The sequence below is a fragment of the Aristolochia californica genome, unplaced genomic scaffold, assembly GCF_029961685.1.
Source record: "Aristolochia californica isolate CCGP_79_NKW_82.1479 unplaced genomic scaffold, dmAriCali1.0.hap1 SCAF_3, whole genome shotgun sequence".
NCBI classification, from domain to species: domain Eukaryota; kingdom Viridiplantae; phylum Streptophyta; class Magnoliopsida; order Piperales; family Aristolochiaceae; genus Aristolochia; species Aristolochia californica.
In genome coordinates this window covers 8,209,918-8,236,871 of record NW_027181992.1, presented here as the reverse complement: position 1 = coordinate 8,236,871, position 26,954 = coordinate 8,209,918, and the positions used below count along the sequence as shown (strand labels likewise).

General features: G+C 39.6%; 3 protein-coding genes across 3 annotated transcripts; 2 read left to right on the top strand and 1 right to left on the bottom strand.

Moving 5' to 3' along the window:
- The first annotated feature begins 3,140 nt into the window (after positions 1–3,140).
- LOC137960526 (stress-response A/B barrel domain-containing protein UP3-like) lies at positions 3,141–8,167 on the top strand. Its single transcript, XM_068808173.1, has 2 exons — positions 3,141–4,072; positions 8,080–8,167. Exon 1 carries the CDS (start codon positions 3,198–3,200, stop codon positions 4,053–4,055), a length of 858 nt encoding a protein of 285 aa, XP_068664274.1. The 5' UTR covers positions 3,141–3,197; the 3' UTR covers positions 4,056–4,072; positions 8,080–8,167.
- Positions 8,118–17,631, top strand: LOC137960525 (uncharacterized). The gene is made up of 9 exons (XM_068808172.1): positions 8,118–8,200; positions 8,547–9,280; positions 15,359–15,506; positions 15,591–15,741; positions 16,020–16,145; positions 16,227–16,307; positions 16,423–16,615; positions 16,870–17,134; positions 17,275–17,631. The coding sequence occupies exons 2-9, from the start codon at positions 9,062–9,064 to the stop codon at positions 17,508–17,510; spliced, it is 1,419 nt and encodes a 472-aa protein (XP_068664273.1). The 5' UTR covers positions 8,118–8,200; positions 8,547–9,061; the 3' UTR covers positions 17,511–17,631.
- Positions 17,632–19,929: 2,298 nt separating this feature from the next.
- LOC137958849 (respiratory burst oxidase homolog protein E-like) lies at positions 19,930–26,500 on the bottom strand. Its single transcript, XM_068806026.1, has 15 exons — positions 25,901–26,500; positions 25,658–25,817; positions 25,535–25,583; positions 25,309–25,422; positions 24,766–25,185; positions 23,939–24,322; positions 23,289–23,384; positions 21,953–22,068; positions 21,687–21,857; positions 21,443–21,602; positions 21,170–21,358; positions 20,913–21,041; positions 20,749–20,827; positions 20,507–20,652; positions 19,930–20,399 (listed from the first exon to the last, which is right to left on the bottom strand). Exons 1-14 carry the CDS (start codon positions 26,469–26,471, stop codon positions 20,543–20,545), a joined length of 2,748 nt encoding a protein of 915 aa, XP_068662127.1. The 5' UTR covers positions 26,472–26,500; the 3' UTR covers positions 19,930–20,399; positions 20,507–20,542.
- Between the last annotated feature and the right edge of the window lie 454 nt (positions 26,501–26,954).

Below are 26,954 nucleotides of genomic sequence, written 5' to 3'. Positions count from 1 at the left end.
TTATCATTAAAGATTTGGAGAGTACATTTTCCTTGAGAGATCCAAAAATCCACCTCTTTTCAGCACAATGAGAATGTATGGAAGCTTGACTAAATTGTTGATTTTTATGACTCCATGGATTTAGAGAGGGAGACCTATTGGGAGAAAATAGGAGGAAGAAGAGGTTATGGACTTATTGTCCTAACCCTTCGCCTAAAGCTCAATTTATAGATTAATGATCCTAAAATATTATAATAATGCCCCTGAAACTTTAACTTAATTACATAAATGTCATCTCTATGAGATGACTTTTTATTTACCATCCTGCCATCACTGTATGGGTTTGTGGGCCTTCTCATTGATCTATGGGCCTTGAGCCCATCTTCCACATCTCTTGGATGTGTGCCTTCTTTGGTCCTATGGGCTTGGGCCCATCTTCCAACACACTTGGATATGTGGTCCTTCCTTGGTTGTGTGGGCTTGGGCCCATCTTCTAACACTCCCCCTCAAGCTGGGGGTGAGAAAACATCATGAACTCTTAACTTGTTGCAAATGGTATATATGATCTTTTCGTATAAAATGGTAGTCCTCTATATCTTCCAACACTCCTCACACTGGTGGTCTTTTCCATGAGGCCCAACTGGCATAAAATAAATGAGAGTAGAATCACTCCAAGACGTATGACATCGCTTCATACTCTAGTCATAACTCATGCTGGATGTGGGGCACACTTCTATCTTCTGTAGGTAGTGGGTCTATACGCAGTGCTCAGAAGTGTAATAAAACTCCTCCAATACCGTGTCCTCCACAGGACACCGACTCTGAAATGGTAGGAGCGTTAATTAAGAGGGTAACACAGAAGATAATATTCTGGGGCCACCTTGGCTTTCTTCATCATAAGAATAACCAATGCTGATAAAAATCAACAATTGAGAAGTTATTTTTCAATAATAATGTCTTATCCAAAGAGACACAATAGTAGTAACTAAAATGGGCCTGGGCCCAATAGCATGTACCAAATAATAAAAATCCTTATAAAAGAACCCATGAAATAATTTGATGCGAGTATATACACCAAATAATATGCTGCCAATACTTCAAAATAATAATCCAGCTAGATAAAAAAGGGACCAAGTCGAGTCGAGTTAGGTATTAGATCAATATAGCAGAGTTGCAAAAGAAATAGGTATATAACTTGGGACCCGAACCCATATAACTGATGCAATAAGCAAGCGAGTCGGGGTGAGTCAGACAAACCTGGACCGAGTTGACCATGCTAAGTTGACCCGGACCAGGTTGAATTGTCTGAGTTGACTTGGTCAGAACAAAACCAATAGATCCTTGGGTCACTGGGTCACTAGCTAGACTCGGGCGAGTCTAGTCAGAGTCTTGGCAGGCGCTCGATTAAACCAAGTTACCTAACTTGGCAAATTTTAATTCGGCTACAGTTTTATCTTCTTCTCGCTTCCGAACAACTAGACAACAATGAATTAGAGAGGCAACGCCAAGGAAGGAAAAAACGCCAGCGAAGGATCAACTGTTCCAACAGAATGATCTCTACTATAGTATTTCTCCAAAGATCGTAGAAAAATCCATATATCTCCATTGAATTCATCCAGGCTATATATAGCCATATAATTACAGAAAAACTAACCACGACTCCGGAAAAGAATTAAACAACACACACGTTCAAAGTAATAACTAAACAATTAACTGAACAAACTACTAATTAACAACTAATAAACAAATAACTGAACAACCCACTAAACAACAACTGCATAAGCCACGTTGCTACTACCTTCGTGGTCATATCAGGTTGCTAGCTGAGTTTCCTCGGAAGTTCGATAATGTTGATTCGATAGTGCAAAATTCGGGCAACTGCTCAGCCTCTTCTGGTAACTCCGCACAACGTTCCAATAGAGATGCCAACAGAAGAAGGCCGGTGAAGCATAACAATAAATTTTCGAAGATTGACGCAGAGAGATTCCTCGGAGTCTCGGACGGGAAACTTCCAGAAATAAAAGAAATGCCAACAAGGTTAGTGCTAGCAATCGAATGAAGTTTGGAATATGATTCTGGTTCCTTGAGCAACATTGGCAACATCGAAGGTAAGATTCTGGAATATGTAATCCAACCACTCTGGAAGGTAACTACAGTAGGCAACTTTTAGTAGAAGGTAACTGCTGTAATTAGGCGAGTCACGGAAAATATGAAATCTGCTGAGATTGACAAGATATCAGGAGGCTATCAACTAGCTGAGGTTCAAGGCGACTTTCTAAGATTTTTTTAAAAAAAACAGCCGCTGCATCCAATTTCAATAATCACGTAGCAACCTTGTTGTAATCTTCTAAAATGAAACTGATATCATGATATGCCCATTAATAAAGTAAGGTGCTGGTTCATCGTCCTCCTGAAGCAGCAACCAGAAACTCCATCCAGCAGAAAGATGGCAAGTTAATTCGAGACAGACAGGATAGACAGTCGGAAGTCGGCCGAACAAATTCAGGAACTCAATACGACTCCCGATGGCGGCGAGCAAGCCTGCCGAATAGAGTAAGTTACAGAGCAACGAAGATGATGCTTTCAACACGTTCTTTAGAGAGACCGGAGTCGGGAAACAAAATCAGACCTCAGGCCATGGGTGGATATTGCAGGTGATGCTGATCTCCTCTCTCCAAATCTAAACCTATTGTCCCGATCAGCCAAAGTTGTAAATAGAAGAGATCAAGAATGACTGAGAAATGTTCAAGCAATAGTAGAGGAAGCTTTCAACATCCGGTTAGAAGCGCTTGAGCCTCGGAATCTTGTCTCTTCTACATCGCACTTCCGAAGATCTGAGAGGAAGCCGTCAACCAATCGATGAAAATATTCTGAAGAGTTGATGTTGATTCGGGCCGTTCTGGTAACAGGAGGCTGCTTGCGTTGGATATGGCTGCAGCCGGCATCCACCTTCTAGGCCCGCACAAGGCTCATGTGTACCTTGATCTCACATTGTATTTTGTAGTATTTGTTTACTAATTAACTCTTTATTATTATTTACAAATTATTAAAAATAATTTTTTCGTTATTTTATTTTCCTACACCAGCACAAACGGCAAAGGTTGCCCTTACGCCTTTTAAGTACACGCGTCGCGTGACAAATGGGTGTTGGGTGCATCTTGCAAGTTGCAACATATCCACATCACTGTCGTCTCGATCATCGTCTCTGCTCAAAGAAAATGTTGTCTGTGAAGTCTCTCCCATTTTTCCAACTCCAGCCACACTCCCTTAGATCGGTTTTTCTTTCCACATCTCGCTCTCGCATCATTCTCTCAGACAAAACAACACAGAGATCACCGTTGACGACTGTCTCCGTTTTCCGTGACGTTCACTTTGTTTCTAGGTCCTGTTCCTCGTCCACTATGTCTTCTTCCGATCAAGTCGTCGAACACCTCGTACTCTTCGCCGTCAATCGTGACGCAGCCCCATCTAAGGCTGAAGAGCTGATGTCTGGCCTTCGCAGCTTAGTATCGCTCGATTCAGTTTCGCATTTGACTGCCGGCCCCATCTTCAAGAACCGTTCTTCCTCCTTTGGGAACTTCACGCACCTACTTCACAGTCGCTACCGGACCAAGTCAGATCTGAACTCCTATACCAGCGATCCCGCACATATCAAGGTCGTGAAGGAGTGCGGCCTGCCAATCTGTGATGACATCATGGCCGTCGATTGGGTGGCAGATCTCGCTGGCAGTGCGGTCGTGCCTCGACCGGGATCAGCCATGCGATTCACGCTTTTGAAGCCAAAAGAGGGGATACGAGCGGAAGAGAAGGCTGAGATTATCAGGGTTGTTGGAGGGATTAAGGAGTCGTTTCCGGAATTGATTAAGCACGTCAGTTTTGGGGAAAATTTTTCTCCGGCAAGGGCGAAAGGGTTTGAATTAGGTTTTATTTCCATATTTCCAGGGGTGAAGGAGCTCGAAGCGTTGGATGCAGAGGGAGAGAAGGTTGAAGTACAGAAAGACAAAGTTAGACATTTATTAGAGAGTGTTCTTGTGGTGGATTATGTCATGCCGTTTCTGTCTTCTTCTAACATCTAATATTGGAGCTCCTCTAGGTGAAATTTCTCGTCTTTTTAGCCATTGTATCCTTTTAATTTTATTATGTCCTCGATGTAAGACTTTATCTTCATCCCGCACTTGTGAGATTCTCAGTACGCAAAAGAAACAGTGTTTGATGAGGGCGCTATTTTGAAGTGGAAACTTACTAAAAACAGGTTTTCTTTGGGACGATTTCGACTGCATGATGATTAATAACATTGGCAGTAAATTTTAAGTAACTGAATTTCATACTATTTTACCTCAGAAGTGTTCTGAATTTGATAGTTTTTCTGATTTTCTTTTAGCTTTGTAAAGCTTATTGATAGTCTTAGTTACTCGCATCTGGATATGAGACGGGTTCTTTTTGTAATAAAATGTACGTGGAAATCCTTTCCCCGGCACCAATTTCTTGGTCTGTTTTCTACTTGCTTTCTGACTTTTCTTTGATGGATTTGAGGCTTTAACTTATGAGGCCTAATTGGCCATTTGTTGGATATGAGGGCTTATTATTTGTTTAACCAGTTCTCATGCTGAAGTATCTGGAATTCTTCTACTTTTGGTTTCTAATCTAGACTTTCTTTTTGGTTAACTTTTATTCATCTTTGATAACTGAGTACAAGATCCCACTACAACCTACAACAGTATGATCAATCTCAATTTGACACAACCACATAGAACCTCAAACACACACTCAAACACTACATATAAATTTGGAAACTATACAAATTTCATCAAGCCTTAGATGCATCAAGATCTTGTTTAGCCTGCAAAGCATTAATTTCCTTCTGTACCCTGGCTAAAGTTGGAAGCTCTTAATTAATCTCTAATTGGTATATTTCAGGTGAACCACTTAAGCTCAAAACTCCCTTCATTGGAGTAAGGCCAGGATAGGCCAATAAAAATGGTTCCAAAAGGATCCACAAGATTTAGATATGTCATGTGACTGATGAATGATATTACCGATAACCAAGTGAATCCATATGATCACAGACCAAGCAAAGTTTAACAACAGCCTCAAACCCTAGACCATGATAACGAAGAAAATTAAAATTTATCTTTACAGGACATTTCTCGCACTTGGCTTGTAGATAAACTCATTGAGTCGTCTGCCTCACCCATTGCATCTTTTTCAATGTGTCCCTCCATTGCACCAACTGAATCTTGCCACTCCAGAAAGATGAGCAATGTGATGTAATGAGCCAAGGCACCTAGCATGACAACCACATGGAAGATCTAGTGGCTATGGTCGGATCAAAGAACCAGGACTTCTAGTTCTCTGATATCCGGCTCACGTAAAATGTCGTTCCAATCAGATAGGACAGTGCCATGGCTGCTTCTTAGAGGATGGTCCCATTGTTGTTGGGCTTCATCCAATCGGCGACAATTGCATGGATGGTCTGCAGAATTCCTGAGAAACCTATGGCAATGAAGAATAGAATACGAAGCTTGTAGAAGGCACCACTGGCAAAAGCTGGGGGATGAGCGTGATGATGGTGAAGATGTTGAAGGAAAAAAACAAAGAAGAAAAAAGAAGGAGAAGGAAGGAGTGAGGTGGTGGGTGAAAAGGGAGTGTGTTTGCTCCTTCGTTCTTCCACCATCTTTTCTGATGCAGACATGGGTAGTTCATCTTACTTTTGTGTTATTTTTAATGGCAAAAAAGTCTGATTAGCTTAAATAAGATTCTTCTAAATCCTCGACAGATCTCGTTACCTCTCTCTAAGAGTACGTTGTATACGTTTAAAAAAAAAGAAGAGTACATTGTATACGGTCTAATTTTCAGTATGTAGAGCCTCATTTTCTGTAGTTTGCTAATTCCATTTTCTTCTCAGCATGTATTATTTTATACATTTTCTAAAAAAAATACTATTTTATACATTTTCATTCATAATCTTCGTTGTTTCCAGTTACCCTTTTTTTTTTTTTTCTATTTACCTGCTAGAAGTTTGTTTCAATTTTCTGTATTTCTCAGCACAGAAATTTTATCAGTTTGTTCATAATCTTGATCTTTTTCAATTACCTATGTAATTTTACAGGTTCTTATGTAACCTTGCTTGTCCTGATTTCTTCAGAGTACAGTTTTACTGGTATCTGTTGTTATCCTTTTGAGAACTTTTTCAGTTTTGGGGAAATAGTGATGGATTTCTAACCAGTGAATAACTAGTTGTTCAAAAACAGTCCCTGCCCCCACTTCCTCCTCAACCAAATATTATGAGGGAAGCTCCAACAGCAAGTTGCTGCGTGGAGAACCCCATCTTTGGCCAATTTATTGATACACTGTTGGCCGATCTGAGTACATGCGAAGCTGTTCAGGAAGAACATAAGTTTGTTATTTTGTCAAATACGTAAGCTAGTTGCCATGAAGGATCTGAGTTGTTTGTCATTATCATCCAAGCTATTACTATCGCAGAATCTTGTTCAATCTCCACAGGTAGAGAGATGTTCTGAGAGAACAACTTGACACGTGTGATTAGGCCTCTCATTTCTGTCTCTGCTGATTCACTTAACCCAGCTGGCCTGAGAGTGTGAGGAGGATGGATCCATTGCTGTCCTAGATGACCCCACCGTCTCCCGCTGGACTGGGATTACAGAACAAACTACATTAAAGTCTATCTTCTACCACCCTTCTGTTGGAGGGGTCCAAGGGACGGTAATGGAGGGTGAGATGTAATTCTGAAGTTGATAATTGTCTCTCAGATTCTATGGGTAGATAGCTAGGAAGAGGGGAAATCTTTTTTAAGTGCTTGCCCACAGGAGAATGGAGTGTTGAATGGCTTCAATTGTACATCCCAAGGAGCTTGAAGAGTGCTGAAATGTTCTCTTGTTCTTTCATGGCATTGATGCCATGGGATAGCTGCCTTGATCAGCTTCCTTACGACATTACAAGTGGTGGGGAATGCCTAGACTTGTTTATTTTATCCAACTGCAGTAGCTGCTGTTCTGTTTTATTTAGTTGCTGTATGTTTGATTTCTGTATCACCCTCATTTTAAGCGATTAAGCATGGAGCATTTCAGTCTTTTGCAACAGATGTCTTACTGAAAGTAGTTAGGAGTCGAGCAGGTATTGCCACCTCTGGATTTCCCTTTCTGTTTGTCTGACATTCTCACTTCTCTCTTCTTCCTTTTCCCCACCTTCTTCTTCTAACCTTTGTCTTCACATCTCTATTTTCTCGTACACCTTTGAAATCAGTCCCTTCTTTCGTCTCTCTTTTGTTGGAAAACATAGTTTGATACCTTAAAACTGTAATTTCAGAGAATGGAACTGTCTGATAAAACTTGAGAAAACTGCTGGGAAGCACGCACTAGGTGGAAACTTCTTTAGCATGGTCCCCAAATCTGATCACTGAAGGGGCTGTGGAGAAGTTCGTGGTCAGCTGATTCTTCCACCTGTCTTCATAGTTTACACAGGTTGTCAATTACCAGAAACACTTTTTGGTATAGCTCTTCACTGATTAGGATTTTCCCTTGTGTGTGCCTGTTCAGAGAAAATGTAGAGCACATTTGAGGGTCCAACTAGCTTTTGAGTCCTCTTAACTAGGAGAGCTGGGTTGATATAACTTGTAGGAAGAAGCAACTGTGAAGTCTCCTGAGATGGTGATACTCTATATGGCTTTGACTGTGATCCACTTTGGAAATGGATTTGTCTTCAGCTTCAACACCATTTAAAGACCCTATGGGTGGTTTAAGTCCCAGTTGAGTTGCCATGAGCGACTCGTGACTTCTGCTCAGAAAATATTGTGCTTTGGGCAACTCTATAGAGCCTAAAGAAACCTACGCTCATGAGAATATCCCCCACCAATGTGTCTGATCAGAAATTTACTTGAGCTCGATTGATGACATGAAGCCTTGTTTTACTGCTTATCATAGTTTACTCTGTTGATGGGGCTGGAAGCTCTACTTAATGGAATGATTTATTGAGAATGTGGAGCTGTTCTACAATGCATTATTTAATGGAATCATTTATTAAGAATTATTTATGCTCTACTTAATGAATGATTTCTTAAGAATCATTTTGTACTTGCACCAGGCAGACAAGTGGAGCTATTCTACAATGCATTACCAGATGGAGGCATGAATTATCTTTTACGTTTTTAGAATACAAGACTGTATCCAATACTAACAGTCATATGTGATCCGATCATCTTCAGGTGGTTTCATGATTCTCACTATCACTTGGTCCTGTTTTTGTTTATAGTTGGCTTCCATGTTTACCGCAAGTAGCTGAATAAATTTCTTAAAATTGAGTTACTTGAGACTTGAATTTTTTTTGGGCATGGAGCTAGCTCGGTTGACGAGGACTTTCTATTAACAAAAAGTTGCAAAAAGGATGGTCGATTATGCCTATTTATTGATTGATGAAACCCCTATAGGCCAATGATTCACCGTGGCATCAATCATGAGTGTAAAGAAACAATACCCGTCCCGCGAGGGTAAATAAATATCAGAGTTCCACGAGGATTTCCAAGTGATGACGTACTTCTCTTTGGGCTGTAGGCGTGTGTACAGATAAAACGAGCGCTACGGTCTTCAATCTAAATCCAGCACCATGGTCCAGCTGGCTACGGAGAGAAAGACCAGTGACGTCAACTCGGTTCATTAGCCGTCTCGCCGGCATCTGACAACTTCCCGCCGTAACGTGTGGGTCCACCCGTACACCTATCGTGTTTCCATGCCTCGACCCTACCCAACCTGACCGACAGCGAACAAAATTTTCGCACCTCTCGCAGATGCGGAAACGGAGAGTGAAAAACCTTTGTGCCGGGATAGTGCGTAACTCTGGAGCGAGCTACTGGCGACGTAGGTGAAGCTTGGAAGGGGGAAAGCTCTCTTCTTTCTTCATCACTAAGAAGCGAACTGCAATCCTATACTGAATTCCTGATTTCGCTTCTCATGATTAGACCGCCATGATCAGTTTATGTTTTCTGGAGCCTAAGGCTTTTGGTGTTCTTTTTGTTATCGTCACTTCTCTTTCAATGTGGTTTTGATTCGTTTCTGCAAAAGTGAGAGCAATGGAGAATAAGAAATCGCTTCTTCGGCTCCGCCTCCGAGTCACGGCTCGTAAACGCTCGCGGTCGCTCAAGCGATGCGATTCCGTCAAGATGCTACGAGAAAAGTACTCGTGTAATTCGGTTAAAAAACTGCAGCAGCGGGAGATTGGTGCTTTCAGGAAGATGGGCCGAGGGGCGGCATCGAATGCTCAGGAGAAATTCCGGAATTTTCAGCTACAGGTTGTCTCTGGTGTTTCCCCGTTCTATTTTGTAACTTGTATTGGTGTTGGTGCCACTTTTATTTCTTTAGTTTTGAAGGGATGAGGAGTAATTGAGTTTTTATTTCTGTGGAATTGGCAGATGGAGATTATGTGGTTTAATTTTTGCAGGAGGTTTTCTTACAAATACGTTGTTTCCTTCTCTGGAAGAGTCATGTTTGGCTGGCGATTTTGCGATTTCCTCTCCTGTCCCATTTCTAGGATCTGGCTTTCGAGAAATTTACTGCTGATTCTCAGTCTTGGTTTTAAGCCGAAGATTGGCTTTTGATGGTTTAGACTTTTTTATTTTCTCAGGCAACAAGGAAGATTTTGGGATTTTGTTTGTCTATAATGTTAGGTTATGCATATAGTTTGCAGCAGTTTAAGGACTTCCCTTTAGCATATGTGCAATTGCCTTGTTCTCTTGGTACCGTTTACTTTTCCTGTTTTCTGATACTGTTGTCTGATTGAATTTTGGTTCATATCAGTTGTTTCTCATATCATCATTTGATTCATTCTTAATGGAAGTTTAGCTATTATATGAGGTCTATAAGTTTTATTGCGGGGCACAGTTACTTATTGGTTGCAATATCTTAAGCTTTTGTTGTTCTTCTTTTCTTCGTATTTTGTACCATCGTCATAATTAGTTGGTGAAGTCATCTGAGTTCTTTTTAGATTTCAGTAATAATACGTGTTTCATTACTCATCACTGGATTTCCACTGGATGCTGCCAATCTGATGTCGATTGCAGCAGTATCAAGATCATGTATTTTAGTGTGTCCATCTAACACTAAAATCTGAAGAATATTATTCATAGTGTCTTCATGCCCCATGCTTGTACTCCCTCAAATTCTTCTAATTATTCCTTTCTCACTTTCTGGGTGGGAAGCTACAGGGCTTCTAAGTAATGTCCTAGGGCGTTCCTGTGAAATTGCAGCTGGTTGTTTGGTAGTAAAAACCAGGTTCACTGCGGGTCCATGTCAAACTGCCTTTGCAAGTGTTAGATGTAGCAAAATTCCTCTATTAGTTTTCTGGAATATTTAAATATATATGTTACATATTCACTTGGGAATTTTTATTTCTGATTTTTTTAATTCATTAACCCTCTGAATGCTATTATGACATGTTGTCTCACAGATCCATGCAAGAGGCAGGGATTCACTGACCATATAGATTGTGAAATAGTGAGTGGGGACTAATTTTTTAATCTTGGAATACTGAGAATGTTTTCTTATAGAGAAAACTGCAAAAAGGGAGAGGTAGAGGGGCAGCATTGGGCCTCAAAATTACCACTTACAGGATGAGGACATTGCGACCTAGATTTTGTTGAATAACTCTCAATTTTATCTGAGCGATCTTCAATACAGAATGGGAACCTTAATGAATACCAACTGGTTATGTTCAGGGGGCCAATGAGGCCAACAATTTCCTCTAGCCTCCATGAGAGTGTGAACAACCACTGGATGATAATACTGGAATCTTTTTTGAGGATTAAGGTGAAGATATTTTCTGTTTCTTTTTTATTTTCCCTATAAATCCTGTCTTCTTGAATAACAGCACCGACATCTGCTCTGGTCCCTGCAAGCAGGCCTCAGATAGCAAAGAATGTTAATGCAATCTTTGTACCTCCTAGCTCCACCAACTTGGTTGGGCACTGGGGTCCCCTTGAACTGACCATTCAAATTAAGTTTGTGGCTGCCCGCAGGAAAGGGAAAGTGAGGACTGGGACTTGAATGATGTGGATTCCAGTAAAGAGAGTATACTTTACTGATTCCTTTGTTCTAATACAAAACTTGAATGTAGAATTTTGATATTTGGTGCCTCTTTTGGAGGATTGAGAAATTCCCCAGATAGAGCACTGCATAGCTGTAATTTTTGTTAATGCTGTCCATAAGAGATCATATAAAGATGCTGCCATATTTTTCTGGTATGGACAACTCACCAGATTGGTTTGCTTTCCGCACTTCCTCTGATGTAGAAGGCTTCAAATGACTATTGGGTCTGCTATCTTAAGTGCTTCATCATTGTGTGCCTTATCTTGAAGTTAGCTTAGTGTACTGGAGATTAGCTGACTTTAGGATTTTCTTGCTAAAAACATTGAGGATACTTATAGCAGGAAAGGCATTGTGATGGTGTCTTTTAGACTCTGTAGATTGAACATGTTGATTCTTGAAGTAATAAGAATCATGCTACAGTGCCTGTGTGAAAAAAGTCTCTCAAAAATGTTTGGTCACATCACAAAAGGACTTGCTGGTGGGACACAGAAATAAGAAAAGAGGCTTGCTGGTGGGGCACAGAAATAAGAAAAGATATTGACCATTTTCATTATCTTCAGCATCATCATAGGCGTTTCAAATTTTCACTCATTCAATTTCAACTTTACAAAAGAGTCTAAATACACCAAGAAATTTGCATATGCTGTGTTAATTGTTCTGTAGAGAATTGGAAGAAGAAAAGATCTGATCAGAGTTGGCTCGGGAAGTTTCAGGTATATCATGTAGCCTAAAGATCTGTTCATGTTTGTTCTCGAGGCTTCGCATATTGGATCCATGGAAAGGAAATCACCTTATGCAACTTGTTGCAGTGCTAAACAATATGGTTGAATCAAATAAGCCTTCTTCCTCCTCTTCTTCAGAAAAAAAAGAATAAGTCTTGGCATGATAAATGAATTGTCAAGGATTGCATGGGGTTAAGGAGAATTTCAATCCCAAATAAGTGCTGTATTGATTTCAGGTCCAACTTAGATGAAGTACAAATATTATAGAAATGAATAAGAGACATATTATCGGGATATCTCATTTCAGACTTTACTTATTTCATTAAGAAAACGTCTATGCTAAAAAACACCTCTGTTTTGTAGTGCTATTGAGTCTTTCCGGTGCCTGGAAAATGAATCCTACTTTCAGGGGTTACATCATATTTCACTTATGAAGCAGAAACTATACTTCAGTTCTTATTTTCTTATTGTTGGTTTTAGATAGGGTGCTAAGACGTGGCGTTGAGACATTTAAGGTACTTCTCGAGTAGTCTTTGCTTTTACGCTTCTTCTTTTCTGGATAGCCATAAGAATAGGAGAGTTTGTTTAAAGAGGAACTTCAAATGCAAAATGCATTGCTGAGGGCAGAAGACAGGGGAGAAGATGAAGAAAAAATAAGCACTTCTATATTATGAGTTAATATCTTGCTTCTATTTTCACTTTTGCAATTGATAATGATTTACTTTCTTTGCCTGTTTCCTTGCAATTTGGTGGAATCGGCTCTTCTTCAATGTGCTGATTATACTCTATGTTTTTATGGTGGCAAAATTGACTAGGTCACTAGGGTTAAAACCCTTTTAGCTATTGAGAGCACATAGTTGGCAAGAAAATGAATTGGTCAAAGTCCTCACTGTGTGCCATTAACAATGTCCAGATGAGGAGATTATTGAGAGATTTCTTCCTACTTGGGTCTCCCTTTATTTCTTAGGCAGCCTTCAAAATCTCTCTCTTATTGAGAGATTGAGCATTGACTCGTTGAATGGAAGGGAACACTCCTCTCTCTTGCAGGTCAGGCTACCTTAATCATGTCCACTTGCTCGACTGCCAAATTCTTTTCTCTCCTTTTTTGGTGGGCTGGCATGTGTGGCCACCTATATTGAGGCCAAGAAGCACTTTCTTTGGTGTGGCTTGGAGTAGTTTAAATTCTGCCTTATCAAGTGGGAGGAATTTTGGAAATGTAAGTGTTAAAGCTGAGGCCAAGTTTATCCTAAAATGACTATCCAAAATTAGGTGGTCTTTCCCAACTAATAACCTCAAAGTTTTTCTTGACATTAATGTATATGTGATTATTTTCATTAACATTCCCTTTCATGTCCAGGCTTAACTAAGCAAACAAGAGTTGTAGAACATGACTGTGAGTGCAGCATATGTCATGTGTAATCTGCCTCATAGGAGCTCTATGATTCCATTTAGGCAGTACTTCGTGCACTTCTTATTGGGCTTCTTATTTCCACCAGCATATTCGTTGATCCTGTGGTTATTAAGACTGCAGCAGTCATCACTTGTATTACCACTAGGGAACCCTCTCCATGGCATCTTATTATTATCTACAGGGAGATCTTAGACTTCTTTAGACAACTCATTGTATCATGAACCCCTGTTCCCTGCAGCTGGAAGCATATTTCTGATTTTGTTGTTTCAGAAGGGGCCTCTATACAACTCGTTGTTGGGGACATCTTTCCCTTAGGATGATCTCTTTTTAGTTTTCTCATCCTTGTTTTAGAATCACTTACACTCTCAGCTTTTGTTGCTGTCTGAGTTTTCAGTTCTCTTGTTGTAGTTTTGAGATTAAGTGGATAATAAAAATAGTTCTCTAGCAAATAGGTTTGGTGTTCTCTTGTTCTTGTTGACACCTGATGGATTCATGTGCCTAGGGAAATTAATCAATCACCTAATTCATTTTAAATGTGATGGTTAGGCAAGTGTGACATTTCTATTAGTGCTGCCAACAGATTTAGGAGAGGCTTTGTTAGGCAACATTGGTCCACTCATGCATCAAAATCTTTAATACATGTTTCTTGGAGGCTCAATGATAGACTGCCATGTAGCTAATTTCATGATGAAGTGCCATGTATGGGTTATGAACTCATGCATGCAGCCATTTTATTATGATGCATTTGTTGAATTTATGGAAAAGAGAAATACTTCATTAACTTATTATAATCAGAGTACATGAACCTCTATTTATAATAGAGGAAGGTAGTAGAGTCCAATTACAAAAAAACTACCTTTGTCCCAATTACACCCAAACTCTAACACTTAAGGATAAACCTTAATATAATTAAATAACTCAATATAAATAAAAGACAAACATAACTCAAACTAGAACTCTTCTAGGACGTGACCATAAGATAAAGATGCCAGCTCGTGGTTATCTTTGTGAGTCCTTCTTGATCTTCCAACTTATGTGATAAGGATGCCAGCTCGTGGTAATCATGGTGGGTCCTACTTTTTATGTGCTTGGGCCTATCTTACAATACTCTTAGATATGTGGGTTCTTTCTTGGTCGTGTGATACATCTTACGATACTCTTAGATATGTGGGACTTCCTTGGTCGTGTGGGTTCGGGCCCTATCTTCCAACAACAGTAATTTGTTATGGTGATAGAGTAGCTATTTTGTATTTTTCTTAAACGTGCTATGTTATATTTTTTTCATTGTAAGCTAGGGAGAGCCTACTTTTTATCATAATGCAGCAAGGTTTATATGTTATATTTACTAGTAAATTTTTTCAGATGAAATTTGTTTGTACTAGTGATTAATTAACACTCATTTTTGTGTACATGCATTATGAATTCTGAAATATTGCTGAAGAGCATGTTTTGCAATCATTTGGGAACCATCAAACAAGTCAGAACAGCCTGATTAGCGTACCACAGTGACTAGATCAGCAAAGTCTGAAAGTCATGTATTGGGGTTCCTTTTGTCCTTTATTACATGGACATTTTGTCTCCCAGTTGATTACACCTTTTGATACATAATTGTGTAATACACATTCAGGTTATCATGTTTCTTCCTATGGTATCCAGCAGTTTCATGTCTGGTTGTCGGTGAATCTCATATTCCATATCTTTGGGCAGTGAAGGTGTGTTTCGTTGCCAATAAGAAATTGTCTTGAATGTTCTTCCACCCGAATCCCTCTGGCCTATGATTGTTCTTTGGTTGAATTATTTGTTGGTCTGTAGAACGTGCAGTGTGTCATAGATACTGCTGAAGAAAAATATTGGAGCAAAGAAAATAAAATAAAATGGGATTGGGTCATTTGGCTCAATTGCATGGGGGTTTCCAAGTCTCACCAGGGTTATTGGGTGTCACACATGTGGTTTAGCAACATTCTTAAGGAAGAAAAAAGTTAAAAATTGTGTGAAAGCTGTTTCAAATATACCCTTTCTTTTTTCTCCAAGCTTTTTATTTTTATTTTTGAAGAGTTACTAAACTTTTTATCATCTTATATTATTTGTCAAACAGTGATGATTACTATTCAAAGAGAAAAAGTACTCACTAATTTGTGCGTTTATTAGTGCAGGAAGAATTTGATACATACGATCCAAAAGCCCACTGGTTTCTCAGGTTACAATTTCTTAAGAAGAGATCCAAAATTATAGAGATAGTAGCTGCAAAGGATGTTATATTTGCTCTGGCACAGTCAGGCCTCTGTGCTGCTTTTAGTCGGAGTAAGTTCCATTCTTAAGGATGTATATATATTTTAATTTTGTTTGTGATACTAAAGCTATCTGTTTCTAATATTCTCGTGGCAGCAACCAACCAACGCATTTGTTTTCTCAATATCAGCCCTGATGAAGTTATTAGAAGCCTCTTCTACAACAAGAATAATGACTCTCTGATCACAGTATCAGTTTATGCCTCTGATCACTTTAGCTCCTTGAAGTGCCGGACTACGCCTATTGAGTAAGAAGTTTAATTCCTTTCAGTAAATAATGAAAGGTTTTTGGTAATTGGTTCTTTGATATGTTCTATGAAGTGATGTAGCAACTTGTTTGACAATGATCAGAGCACCTCTTTTCCCTGTTATTGGTCAACTGTACATGCAGACACTTGTTCCTAATCTAATTCTAGTTTTCTTAGACTGCAACAGCCAATTGAAGTGCTTGTTGGTCCTTCTTGACAAAACACCCTTGATCCTGGCTGATCCAGCCAAATAGAACTTCCAATTGATAATTTTGCAGATATATTAAGCGCAATCACTTGGATGCTGGGTTTCCTCTTTTTGAATCCGAATCGCTAAGGTGGCCTGGTTTTGTTGAATTTGATGACGTGAATGGGAAGGTGCTGACTTATTCTGCGCAGGATGGGTAAATATCCTGTTCTGCTTGTTTTTTTGTCCTGCTCCGTACTTTTGGAGCCAGACTAATGTAAGGTGCTGCGTCGTGCAGCATTTATAAGGTCTTTGATCTGAAGAACTACTCCTTCCTGTATTCCATATCTGATAAAAATGTTCAAGAGATCAAAATCAGGTCCAGCCTCTCTCCCCCCTCTTTTCTCTCTTCTCTCTCTCTCTCTTAATATTAATGGTTGACAGTGACTTGCTTTTCTGTATGTATTTCTGGAATAACATTTTGTTGATGACAGTCCGGGTATTATGCTTCTAATATTCCATAGAGCCCCTGGATATGTGCCTCTTAAGATACTCTCAATTGAAGATGGAACCGTGTTAAAATCTTTTAACCACTTATTACATCGTAACAAGAAGGTTGATTTCATTGAGCAGTTCAATGAGAAACTACTGGTCAAACAAGAAAATGAGAACTTGCAAATTCTTGATGTGAGTTTCTCTCTCTCTCTCTCTCTGTTTGTGCTTGGTGTATGACTGAATGTGTGTATATGTGAATGCATGTGTTTTTCCCTGCTTCCATCATCATCATCGTCTTCATTGGTAGCAGAGTTTTATCCCATCTATTTTGGGGCCAGATTAGTTCTACATTAGTTGTATTACAGCAAGTCTGTTTTCATTGATGTTTCTTCATGTCTATTTTTGGGTGTTTGGCCTGTTCTAATGTTCAACCCTTCTTTTCTCAGGTTAGGAACTCAAAAGTGACTGAAGTAAGCAGAATTGAGTTCATGACTCCTTCGGCATTCATTTTCCTGTATGAAAACCACCTTTTCTTAACCTTTCGGAACAGAGCTGTTGCAGTTTGGAATTTCAGGGGGGAGCTAGTTACGTCATTTGAAGACCACATGTTGTGGCACCCTGACTGCAACACCAACAACATTTATATAACCAGTGATCAGGACCTAATAATATCATACTGTAAAGCGGAGGGGACTGAGGACGATGGTGAAGGTAATGATATACAGAGACTCGTTGCTGCTTAGTTTGGTCATTTCACTATCACCCTTTTATTGCATTGCGAGCGTCATCTCTTCCTTGACAAGCCTAGATGCTGTTCTTGGTCTTTTAATTCTTGGGAACTTCTTGCGTAGGTTGTGGACTAGGATCCATCAACATGAGCAACATCTTGACAGGAAAATGCATTGCCAAGATATGCTCAAGTGATCCCAACCTCCAGATCAGCCCACGAGGCAGAGTTGGGCGATCATGGATAAGGAGCTCCGTCAGAGAAGCACTTGAAGATGTTACAGCCCTTTTCTATGATGAGGACAGGAATGAGATATACACGGGCAACAAGCAAGGTTTGATACATGTGTGGTCAAATTAGTTGGAAAAGCAGTAAAGTGGTATTTATAATCGATCTCCTTAACAAACTTGTATTATATAATCCCATTTTCTGACTTTAATTTACACACATATGATGTATAGAGTGATGTGGGAGTTTACTATTTTGATGTTGGATTATGGTTGCATAAAGAAGAGAGAATCTCTTGGATATGGGTTGGATAGTGTTGGTTGCCGATTTTCAAGGGTAGCACCGAGCCAAACCGTCTCCCAAATTGTTCGAGTTCTTGAGTTCGGCTTAAAAAAAATTCGACTCAGTTCAGTTTTTATTTGAGTTTGGTTCGAGTTCAAACTTGAAATAAGGCTTGTGAAGTATAACAAGTCAAACTTTAGATTTTCCAAGTTTGGTTTATTAGCTTGTGAATCGTTAGTAGGTATTTTTTTACAAAAATATCTTAAATTTTTATTGTTTTTGTCAATTTCTTTTTAAATTGGTTGATAGTTGTTCTTATTTACATCAAACTTCAAAGACAATCGATAACTCAACCCTTTTGGGTCCCTTAACATCTAATGTTGTTGTTTGTCAATGGAATAAACACTATGGATATAAGTATTTGTTCTTTCTTTTAGGTTTATTTAGTTGGTTATTATATGTTAGTATGTTCCATTGTAAAATTTTGTTTTTCTTTGCGATAGCTTGTAGTTCGATGGTACTAAGTTTATCATAATATTTTTTTAATTTTTTTTTGTAATTTTTTTATTTTTATAATTTTAAATATAGGTTAAAGCTCAAACCTTGTTCAAGTTCTAGTTTAAACTCGGATTAAAATTTTTGGGCTCAAACTTGAGTTAGAAGTATTCAGATTAATCTAAATTCAATTATATACATGTTTAAATTTGGCTCCCATGTATCTTCTTGTAAGAGAGTGGAGTGTATGAAGGGCAAAGGTGTACTTGTCTTGTTGCATGAGGTTATACTAAAATTACCATCAATCATATTACCATATTTTGAAAATTTCTATCTTATAATATAATACCTAACAAAGTTGTACTTTAGAAGTTACTACAATAATCTTACTTGAATCCTCAAATCAATACCTATTATAATCAGACCGTAAAACAATAAACTAAGCAATACCTATTTGCTTCCTTATCTAATTACTAGGGTTTAAAGAAAATTATAAGAATACCCCTAAATACACAATAATGTTTATTCTATTTACATATCCCTAACTATATATCCTATGTTCATGAAAATTAAACAATAAACATAGTTAAATGCATAGAAAAAAATTACCATTCTACTGAAGTAGTAATATAACCAAAATGCCCCTGAATATATTTTCTGAAAGGGTATAACAGACAAGTGAATGTAATTGATAATTTTTTTTTTTAAAAATGTATAAATTAGGACTTTTAGTATGCCAACCGCCAAGCCATGTTATTAGCAACAAATTGTCATTCAAGAGAGGCTTCCTATCATCGTCTTGTTCTAGGGAGCACATTTCTCATTTCTATTTAACAGGCTTTCTTCTATCTTTAACCTTGCTTAAATGGTCAAAGGCATGTGCTATAAGCTTTGCCATCGGTGTTGTAAAAATCTAGATTTGGGGGAAGGAATAGGAGAAAATTGAGACAAAAAAGGAGAAAAGGAGAAAAATCTTTTTTTTTAAGAGCCTGAAATGCTTTATTGGGAATCGTGCATGAATTTCCAAAATTCTTAAATAATTATTTTGATTTAAAAATTATAAAAATGCCCCTATAAGCTTAATAAATTTTAATCTCTCTAACTATACATCCTATATACACAAAAATTTAACCAATGATATAATATAACATGCAGAACAAGATTACATAAATAAAAATTAACTATTGAAGTGATAAAATAACCAAAATACCCATAGATGTATTTTCTAACAAGTATCATTGTTGGCTTGGTACCGAGGAAAAGATTTAGGCAATGGGCTGCCAAAATAGTCTAACAAGAAATGGAGGCCTATGATTGATCTTAAGAATGAATATGGTATGTGTGTTATAAGGCTAAAACATTCTCTAAAACCTTATAAAATGCAGTTTTGAATCCTTATAATAATGCTCATAAAAAGACTAGTTTTGGATCCTTAATAATAAGGTAGATTCGGTTCAAGTCTTCCCCAAGGTTTACTTGCTTCAGAAATGCCAATTTCCTTTGGAAGGTCACCGTCTTCCCTGCTTATGTGGGAAAGGAAAGGTGGGCAATTGTAACCACTTCTGTCTTTTGTACAGTAAAAGAGGGTTCAAGTTGCAACTTTTGGAATTTAATGTTAGAAGTAAACACCCATTCTTACATTTACATTCTGATTATGAATTTCAAGATGGAAGGTAAAAATTCGATTTTAATGGTATTGACTTCAGACCAGGAATGGATCCTCCAAAAAGGCTAAATTGCTTTGTATATCCCAATATTCTTCCTGAGGTCGACATCTTCCTACCAACATAGTCCATTATTGGAGAGAAAAGGTGGGAGAATATTCTAAAGCTGTTCTACGACGTATTCGCTGTCTGGTGTCATCCCCAAAAGAAAAACCATCGCTGGAAGCAAGTCTGCGCTCGAAATATTATTTTTCACAGTTGTGATGGGGACGAGGTCGTCGAATTTGATTCGTGGGTCGATGTGCTAATAATTTGGGGTAGGTAAAGGAGTTTCATGGCAACTCGGCGAACCCTTTCACACCTTGGGAACGCTGAGAGGTCCCTTACCAGTTACCACCTCCTGTAGAGACACCTGTTTAGAAGACTCTGGACGCTCCCACTGATTGCATTAGTCCATGGAATTGGCTATCAAACTCAAACAAAAGTTGGTTATCAGTCCTCCTGTCTGCATTTTCTCTGAAGCTCAGTGGTAGGCTAAGATGATTAGACGGGATGGGATTTGGTTGGAAATTAGTGAATCCTGAAAACAGAAGTAAAATTTTGTATTTCCTTTTCTCTTATATATCATTTCTTATATGTTATTTACATTTTACACTTGGTTACAAAAAGAAGAGGAATCTCGCTTACCTTGACCTTCTTTTTCTCTTGCTCATTCCTTGAGGGTCAAAAATACTCCTTGTGGAACTCAAAGCGCGTGGTGGTCCTCTCAGCCATCTCTTGCGATAATCTTTTCAGCTCCTTCGCCAGCCCAGGGAATCCACAGTAAAACACACCTGCGCTTGTGCAGTAAGCCACCACTTAGGAGACGGTAGAAAGCCTTCCTTTACAACAAAGGCAAACTCTAATAGATGGTTCCAAGTATATATTACCAACTGTCGAATATGGATGTTTGGCAGCTATTTTTGTGAACACCTCTTTCCAATTCGGTCTTGCAAAGTGAGTCCTAACCTGTAATTAACAAAAACGCCTATGTTACTATAACTGTTAATGTCTGATCCTTCCTCTTTCTGTTTTCCGGTGTATAATTTCTTACCCGCATGCCAGAGAGAATGTCCACACCATGTTTTGCATGGTTGAGAGCCTGCACCATTGTGAGGAGGGTAGATCTGGCGTCACCTTCTTCGTAAACACTTGTGAGATAATTATGCATCTCAATGATACCCTGTTTCAACAAAAGCATCATCGTTCTGTTAGCTTGAGACGAGAGAGAAACATAACAGTCGGAAGATGAGCATAAAAGGTACTAACAAAAACTATCTAATCTAAGCTCCAAAAATATGAAGAGCTGACCTTCTGATCCATTTCCGCTACTTCGTTCATGATGCCTTTGAACCACTCAAAGGATCCAGCTTCCCTCGTCACCCAGTAAAAATGTGCATGGGTTGTACTCTGAGATTTTTTCTTGCTCTTAGAAGAGGTAATTGTTGATCCGAAGCTATTAAGACTATCGTCGGATGGGCTAGTATCCGTGTTTGAGTCCTGTTCTCCAGTATTGAAAGATAAAAGAACTTGAGCTATGTTGAGGGCTAACACGGAAATTAATCAGCCAAATGCAAATCTCACCGTTGGGTCTTCGGTCAGCTTTATGTTGCTCAGAAGGTCTTTCAGGATACTGATAAATGGCGTTGCTCCTATTCCGAGACCCACAAGAAGTAACACATCATAATTTGCGTAGTCCTGTGCAGGTGCACCGTATGGCCCATCGACAAGCAATCTCGGCAAACTGCGCAAATTGGTTCTCAGTATGGGGAATAAAAAGGGTCCAAGTACGGTGACTTGGGACTGAAACAGGCGTTAAGTACGTTACCCTTTCTGCTCTATTTTTTCCCTTCCACCGAACTGTGCTCTGCCTATCACGGTTGGAGCATTGCCGGTTTCAGTAAATACCCTCTTTAGTTCCTGGGTCCAATCTCCAGTGGTTCTGATGTGGACGCTAAGATGGTCGTCTCCCGGAGCGGAAGTGATGGAGAAAGGGTGCCTGATACATTCAAGTTTGTTACCTGAATTTAAGTTTTGAAACGGAATGCCAAGATATAATAACTGCGGTTGGGAAGAGAAGGACGTGGTCTTCACCATTCAAATGGGGAGATTTTGGGGCATTGCAGAAAGATATATTGTCCACTCTTATAGCGGAAACCTTGTGGCTTAGACATTATCAAGCTCAAGACATTTCCCGGTAGCACAGCAACCTAAAAGATAACACGATAAGCATTGTTAAAATCATCCATCGAGTACTCCTCCAACCAAGCTAAAAGGAGTCAAAATTGTCTGGATGAAGAAAAGCCTACCAATTACAAGAACTACAACAAAATTGCATGTCATCTTCACAATGACCAAAAACTGTAAGTATGCGCCTTTGGATCTTTCCATCTTTCCTAATATTATTTGGAGTTTCGGTCAAGGAACTCCCGAAAACTTAAAAGTGAGGAAACAGTTGAAGACCGAGGATGGTGGTCTATAGAGTTGCTTTTTTGATTGGATCTTACAATAATTTGCATTCACTGCGTTTGCAGTAGCTTGCATTTTAAAGATTCATGGCTTCAATTCGAGTGAGAAGCGTCAAAATCAAGATAATTTCATTTTCTTTTAGCTGTCTAGACTTTCTTCTCGGGGAAAGAACATGACAATCCGAGCCATTCTTACAGGTCCCACATGAATGATCTGTCCTAATTACCTTTCAAACAAAAAGCCATATCAATCTCCTCTCTCCTATATAATGAAAGCTAAATGCATGTTTCTCGATCATTTCCAGTTGGAAACATGAACAATGAGAACTTGATCCAATACATTTAAAATAGGACAGCGATTAGGAGCCCTGAAGTTGAAAATAAAATAGACCCAAAAAATATTCGATAAAAAAATAAGAATTTAACCATTATTATTCCAAAATATAGTTAGTGAAAAGAAGAATTTGATCATTATTTCATTTTCTAGGGGTTCCAAATAGACCCTCCTCTGGGTAACCTTATTTCGTAGACTTGAACTAACATCTTGGCTGATTTTTATAAGAATAACCAAGAAGATGTTATGACTAACAATGTAGTTTACAAAAATTCAACCATGTGATAAAGATAGAGATAAATATAGTGATAGATATAAATATAATGATAGAGATAAAGATAACTAGTGTTTGAATTAGAGATAGACTCAGATTGTAGAGTCCTAATCACTTACAATCTCTCTATATAATTCTATAAATAGTTTACACCTGATCAATAATAATCACGGCAATTCATCATTCCTATATTATGTACCATGAGTTTATGAATGATCACAGAAAAGATGAAGATAAGTCAACTACTACCCTCAAACTTTCACATGCTTCTGGAATCTTAACTACATATCTGTTGTCCAGAATAAGAGTAACATGCCGACAAAAAGGAGAAAAATAAAAAAGAAAGAAAAATACCTTTAATATTTTAACTGAGTAATATCCAGATCGGAATGCCCGGAGCGTCCGCTCGCCTAAATAGAGTAACAACGGAGCTGAGATATACATCCACGTCTGTCACTTACAGAAGCACAGTTAGCAATCAAATCGCAATAAAACAATCGCCATTAGAACTACAGCCTATTTCTTTCCACAAATTAAACAATAACTTCCTTCCAACCTACTAGAAATCTAAATAATATTCAAAAAATCTCCATTGGTGGTAAAACTGAAAAGAAAGGGTTTTCATTGATCTCTGCTTTCTGCAGATAAATCATAAAAGGGATTCCGAAATAATCAAATAAAATCGGAAATCCAGCAGGAAATGAATTGGTCTTTTCTTTAATTCCTCATGTATCTTGCACGTCTACAGCTACTACCATGTCTATGTCCTATTTCTGGTGGCCGTTTTGATCTAATCTATGCTAGTGGCTGATCCTATCTGCGGATGAGCTGTCTAGCTAACAAAACAGCAGTGACATGTGCGTGAGCACACACACACAACATGCATGATCAACAGGCTCCACCCACCGATTGTTGACACGTTTCATCAATTACGTCTTCATTAGCAAGAAATTAGACAAAACAGGAATATAAGCAAAATTCAAATTAGCCGGGGACGGGCTCACCGTTTTGAGGTACCATTTGTGGACGAGGAACAAGCAGTAACCATGGACGACAAGCAAGACGTAGACGAGAGCAAAGAGATGGTGCGAATACCAGAAGGCATTGAAACCTGTCAATCTGTTCAACGGTGGAGGTAGCTTAACTCCGTTCTTCCGTAAACGGCGAGTGGCGAGGGTGAAGGCGATGGCCATCAAAATCACCATAGCCATCCCGGTTAGTCCTTCCACACCCGATACGAGGCTGCTGTACGAGGGTTTGTCTTCGCCGAAGTCGGACGAGACGAGCTGGTAGTTGCTCGGAGACGAACTGATGAGACGCGGGAAATCGCACGCAATGTGGTTTCCCGCGTGTAAGATGATCCCGATCAAAATCCCAAAAGCGATCATCTGCAATTATTACAGCAACAAAGTATTATTTAAAATGGACTCAGGTCACTCAAGTAGCGATTTACAGGTTTATCGCTTACGATCCCAAAAACTAACTATAGGAAAGGTACTGATCTCGACTCTCGAAAGAAGTAAACAATGACGTCGAAGACATGGTCTAAATTGACTAAATTACGCTGTCTGCTCGCAATGAATGGATAGCTGATCTGAATTCAGGTATATGAATTTATTCGAATCTCAGGTTTATTTTTTGCAGTTTACTTCTGTTAGAAAATGACAAGAAATTTTTGGTCAAATTCCCAATTGTCGTGTCTTCTTCCTTGTTTTTTTTTTTTTTTTTTTTTTCTGAAAATGATTGAAACCTACCGAATACATTTGAGGACTCTGTCAGTGCCCCCACAGAGATCTGGATACTAGGATAGCGGGATCGGAGATTGAGTTACCTTATGAAAATTGATGTTGTCATCGAAGGGAACAAGGAATCTGGCCTTGGTGGACCGGAGCCACGTCAGCGTATTCCGGCAGACGGGAAGCAAGATGAGGGCCATGTTGAGCTTCAGCGTTTCGGCGGCGCCTTTCGCCGTAGTCACGCAGTAACCCATCACATGGAAGACGGCTCGCCGTCTGTATTGAACGAATTTCCACGAGAAGAGCCCGGCCATGATTAGGAACCACACAAGGATGATCCATGCTCGCTGCCAGTTCTCTTGTATACGCCACCGCAGCGTTGAGCTTAACCTGCGCACCATGTTCTTGGGCTTCATGGCAATCGTCTGACTCCACGCCACACTCGCCGTGCTCAGAGGTCTGCTATAGTTCATGTAGTTATCCCGTTGCAGAAGGAGCGCTTCCAGCTGCCACAGCTGAAATTGAAATTCTTGGTAATCGGCTTATGAATCACGCTACAAACTATAAAGCGCCATAGAAGTGCTTGTTGCAGAACCGAAAAAAAAAAAGAGAGGAAAAGGAATCATCGTTTTTCTTACCTCAATGTAACCGAAATTCTCTGGATCAAGTTCTTCCATTATAAGCGCCGCGTACTCTTCTGCTTGTTCTTTGAGCTTGGATAGTTTGTTAGCAGATGCACTCAGCGTTATGAGCTGTAGGAGGAACGCCAAAAACCAAAAGTCAGAAATTGATGAGAAACCGTGATGTGAAACCAGGAAAAATGGATAAGACTAACATGCGCTATGGCACGCAGGATAACGTCACCTCTTGCACTTCTTCTCTCGTGATTTTTCCGTCCACGTTGCTGTCCACCCTAGATTAAAGAGAAGGACATTTTGAGTTTTTGACATTAAAAAGACTTGAGATGATGAGAGAGTTAAAACACACATGTCAAAGAAGATTTGAAGCCGGGCATCGAAACTCTGATCGGATATTTGCAGCCAGAAATCGTAAAACTCTTCTTTTGTGATCCTTTCTATCTTTTGATGCTTCCTCCTAGCCAACGCGTCGAAAATTCCCACTGCAAACTCCTTCGAATCAACCATTCCTGAGGAGTCCAGTCAAATATTGAAGCGATTCAACTACTGTAGCAAGGTAGGAGTACGAAAACTGGAAACGAAAATTCCCTACCTATGCATTCTGCAAAGTCGTCTCTGGAGAGTAAACCGTCAGTCGCTAGGGAGTCAAAACGCGACTCGACCGTCTCCCAAAGCTCCGCCGTATCCACCGTATCCGTCGTCTTGCTTATGAACCTCAGACCCTTGAGCGCGCGCTGGGCGCTAGCACGTGTCCTATCCAGCCTCGCCTGCATTTTCCGAGCATCGCGGGCTGAGATCGTTTGCTCCTCGACCGCCGATGACATCGACCGGGACGAAGAGGATCTCAACCAAGGAAATTTACGCCGTATTCTTGACGTGACGGACGAGCTCCGACTGAAAAATCCGTTACCGGCACTGCTTCCACGCGGATCCTCACCGGTCGACGGCGTGACGCCGCAGACGACGATCGAATCATCGTCAATCTCAAGTGTTACCTCGACGAAATCTCTCTGATCTCCTCTGCGTAGGTCGTTGAGAAAAAACGGCAACATTGGTCCACCAAGGCCGTACTCCCCCGAATCGAGATCTGTACTGTCCGAATTCTCTGAGCTCCGGTGGTAGCTCGACCTCTGAGAGCTGCTTCCGGCGGACGGAGTCCGCATTTCTGTACCGCCCTCTCTTATTCCCTCGGTTTCTCTCTCTTCGACCGATGGCGCCTTCTCTCACACGCTTCAACGCAGCTTAAAACAAACCAGGCCAACCGATGAGAAGACAAGATTTCAACGCAGGGCGATAGAGTCCCGCCTCTGAGTTGTTGAGATTAGTTGAAGAACTCTCAGAAAACTATATACAGAGACAAGTAAATCATGAGAGAAAAAACCCATAAACAATAACAATTAAAGCAAGCTCCCTTTAGTGTATTCTTAAGAAATCTGACCAGTTATTTCACTCGCTTTCCACCAGACGCTGGTTCTCAATTACTAATTTCTTAAATGAAGCCCTGTTAATGAAAGCTTGATGAGAGAGAGCTGCCTTCCATCTCTTCTCTTTTGCAGATGATTAGATGATAAATAAATGCCGCGTGGCATTTGGTCTCCGCCAGCGTTGTTTTCAAATGGTTAGTTAAAAGGGAAAGGCGGGGGGCA

Excerpts from the sequence above, each read along its gene's own strand:
- LOC137960526 (XM_068808173.1), top strand. The coding sequence starts at position 3,198 with ATGTTGTCTGTGAAGTCTCTCCCATTTTTCCAACTCCAGCCACACTCC.
- LOC137960525 (XM_068808172.1), top strand. The coding sequence starts at position 9,062 with ATGGAGAATAAGAAATCGCTTCTTCGGCTCCGCCTCCGAGTCACGGCT. Across the intron at positions 16,616-16,869 it reads AGAACTTGCAAATTCTTGAT|GTTAGGAACTCAAAAGTGAC; the intron begins GTGAGTTTCTCT and ends TTCTTTTCTCAG. Across the intron at positions 17,135-17,274 it reads GACTGAGGACGATGGTGAAG|GTTGTGGACTAGGATCCATC; the intron begins GTAATGATATAC and ends CTTCTTGCGTAG.
- LOC137958849 (XM_068806026.1), bottom strand. The coding sequence starts at position 26,471 with ATGCGGACTCCGTCCGCCGGAAGCAGCTCTCAGAGGTCGAGCTACCAC. Across the intron at positions 21,858-21,952 it reads AAAATCTCCCCATTTGAATG|GCACCCTTTCTCCATCACTT; the intron begins GTGAAGACCACG and ends TGAATGTATCAG. Across the intron at positions 21,603-21,686 it reads GAAAAAATAGAGCAGAAAGG|TTTGCCGAGATTGCTTGTCG; the intron begins GTAACGTACTTA and ends CAATTTGCGCAG.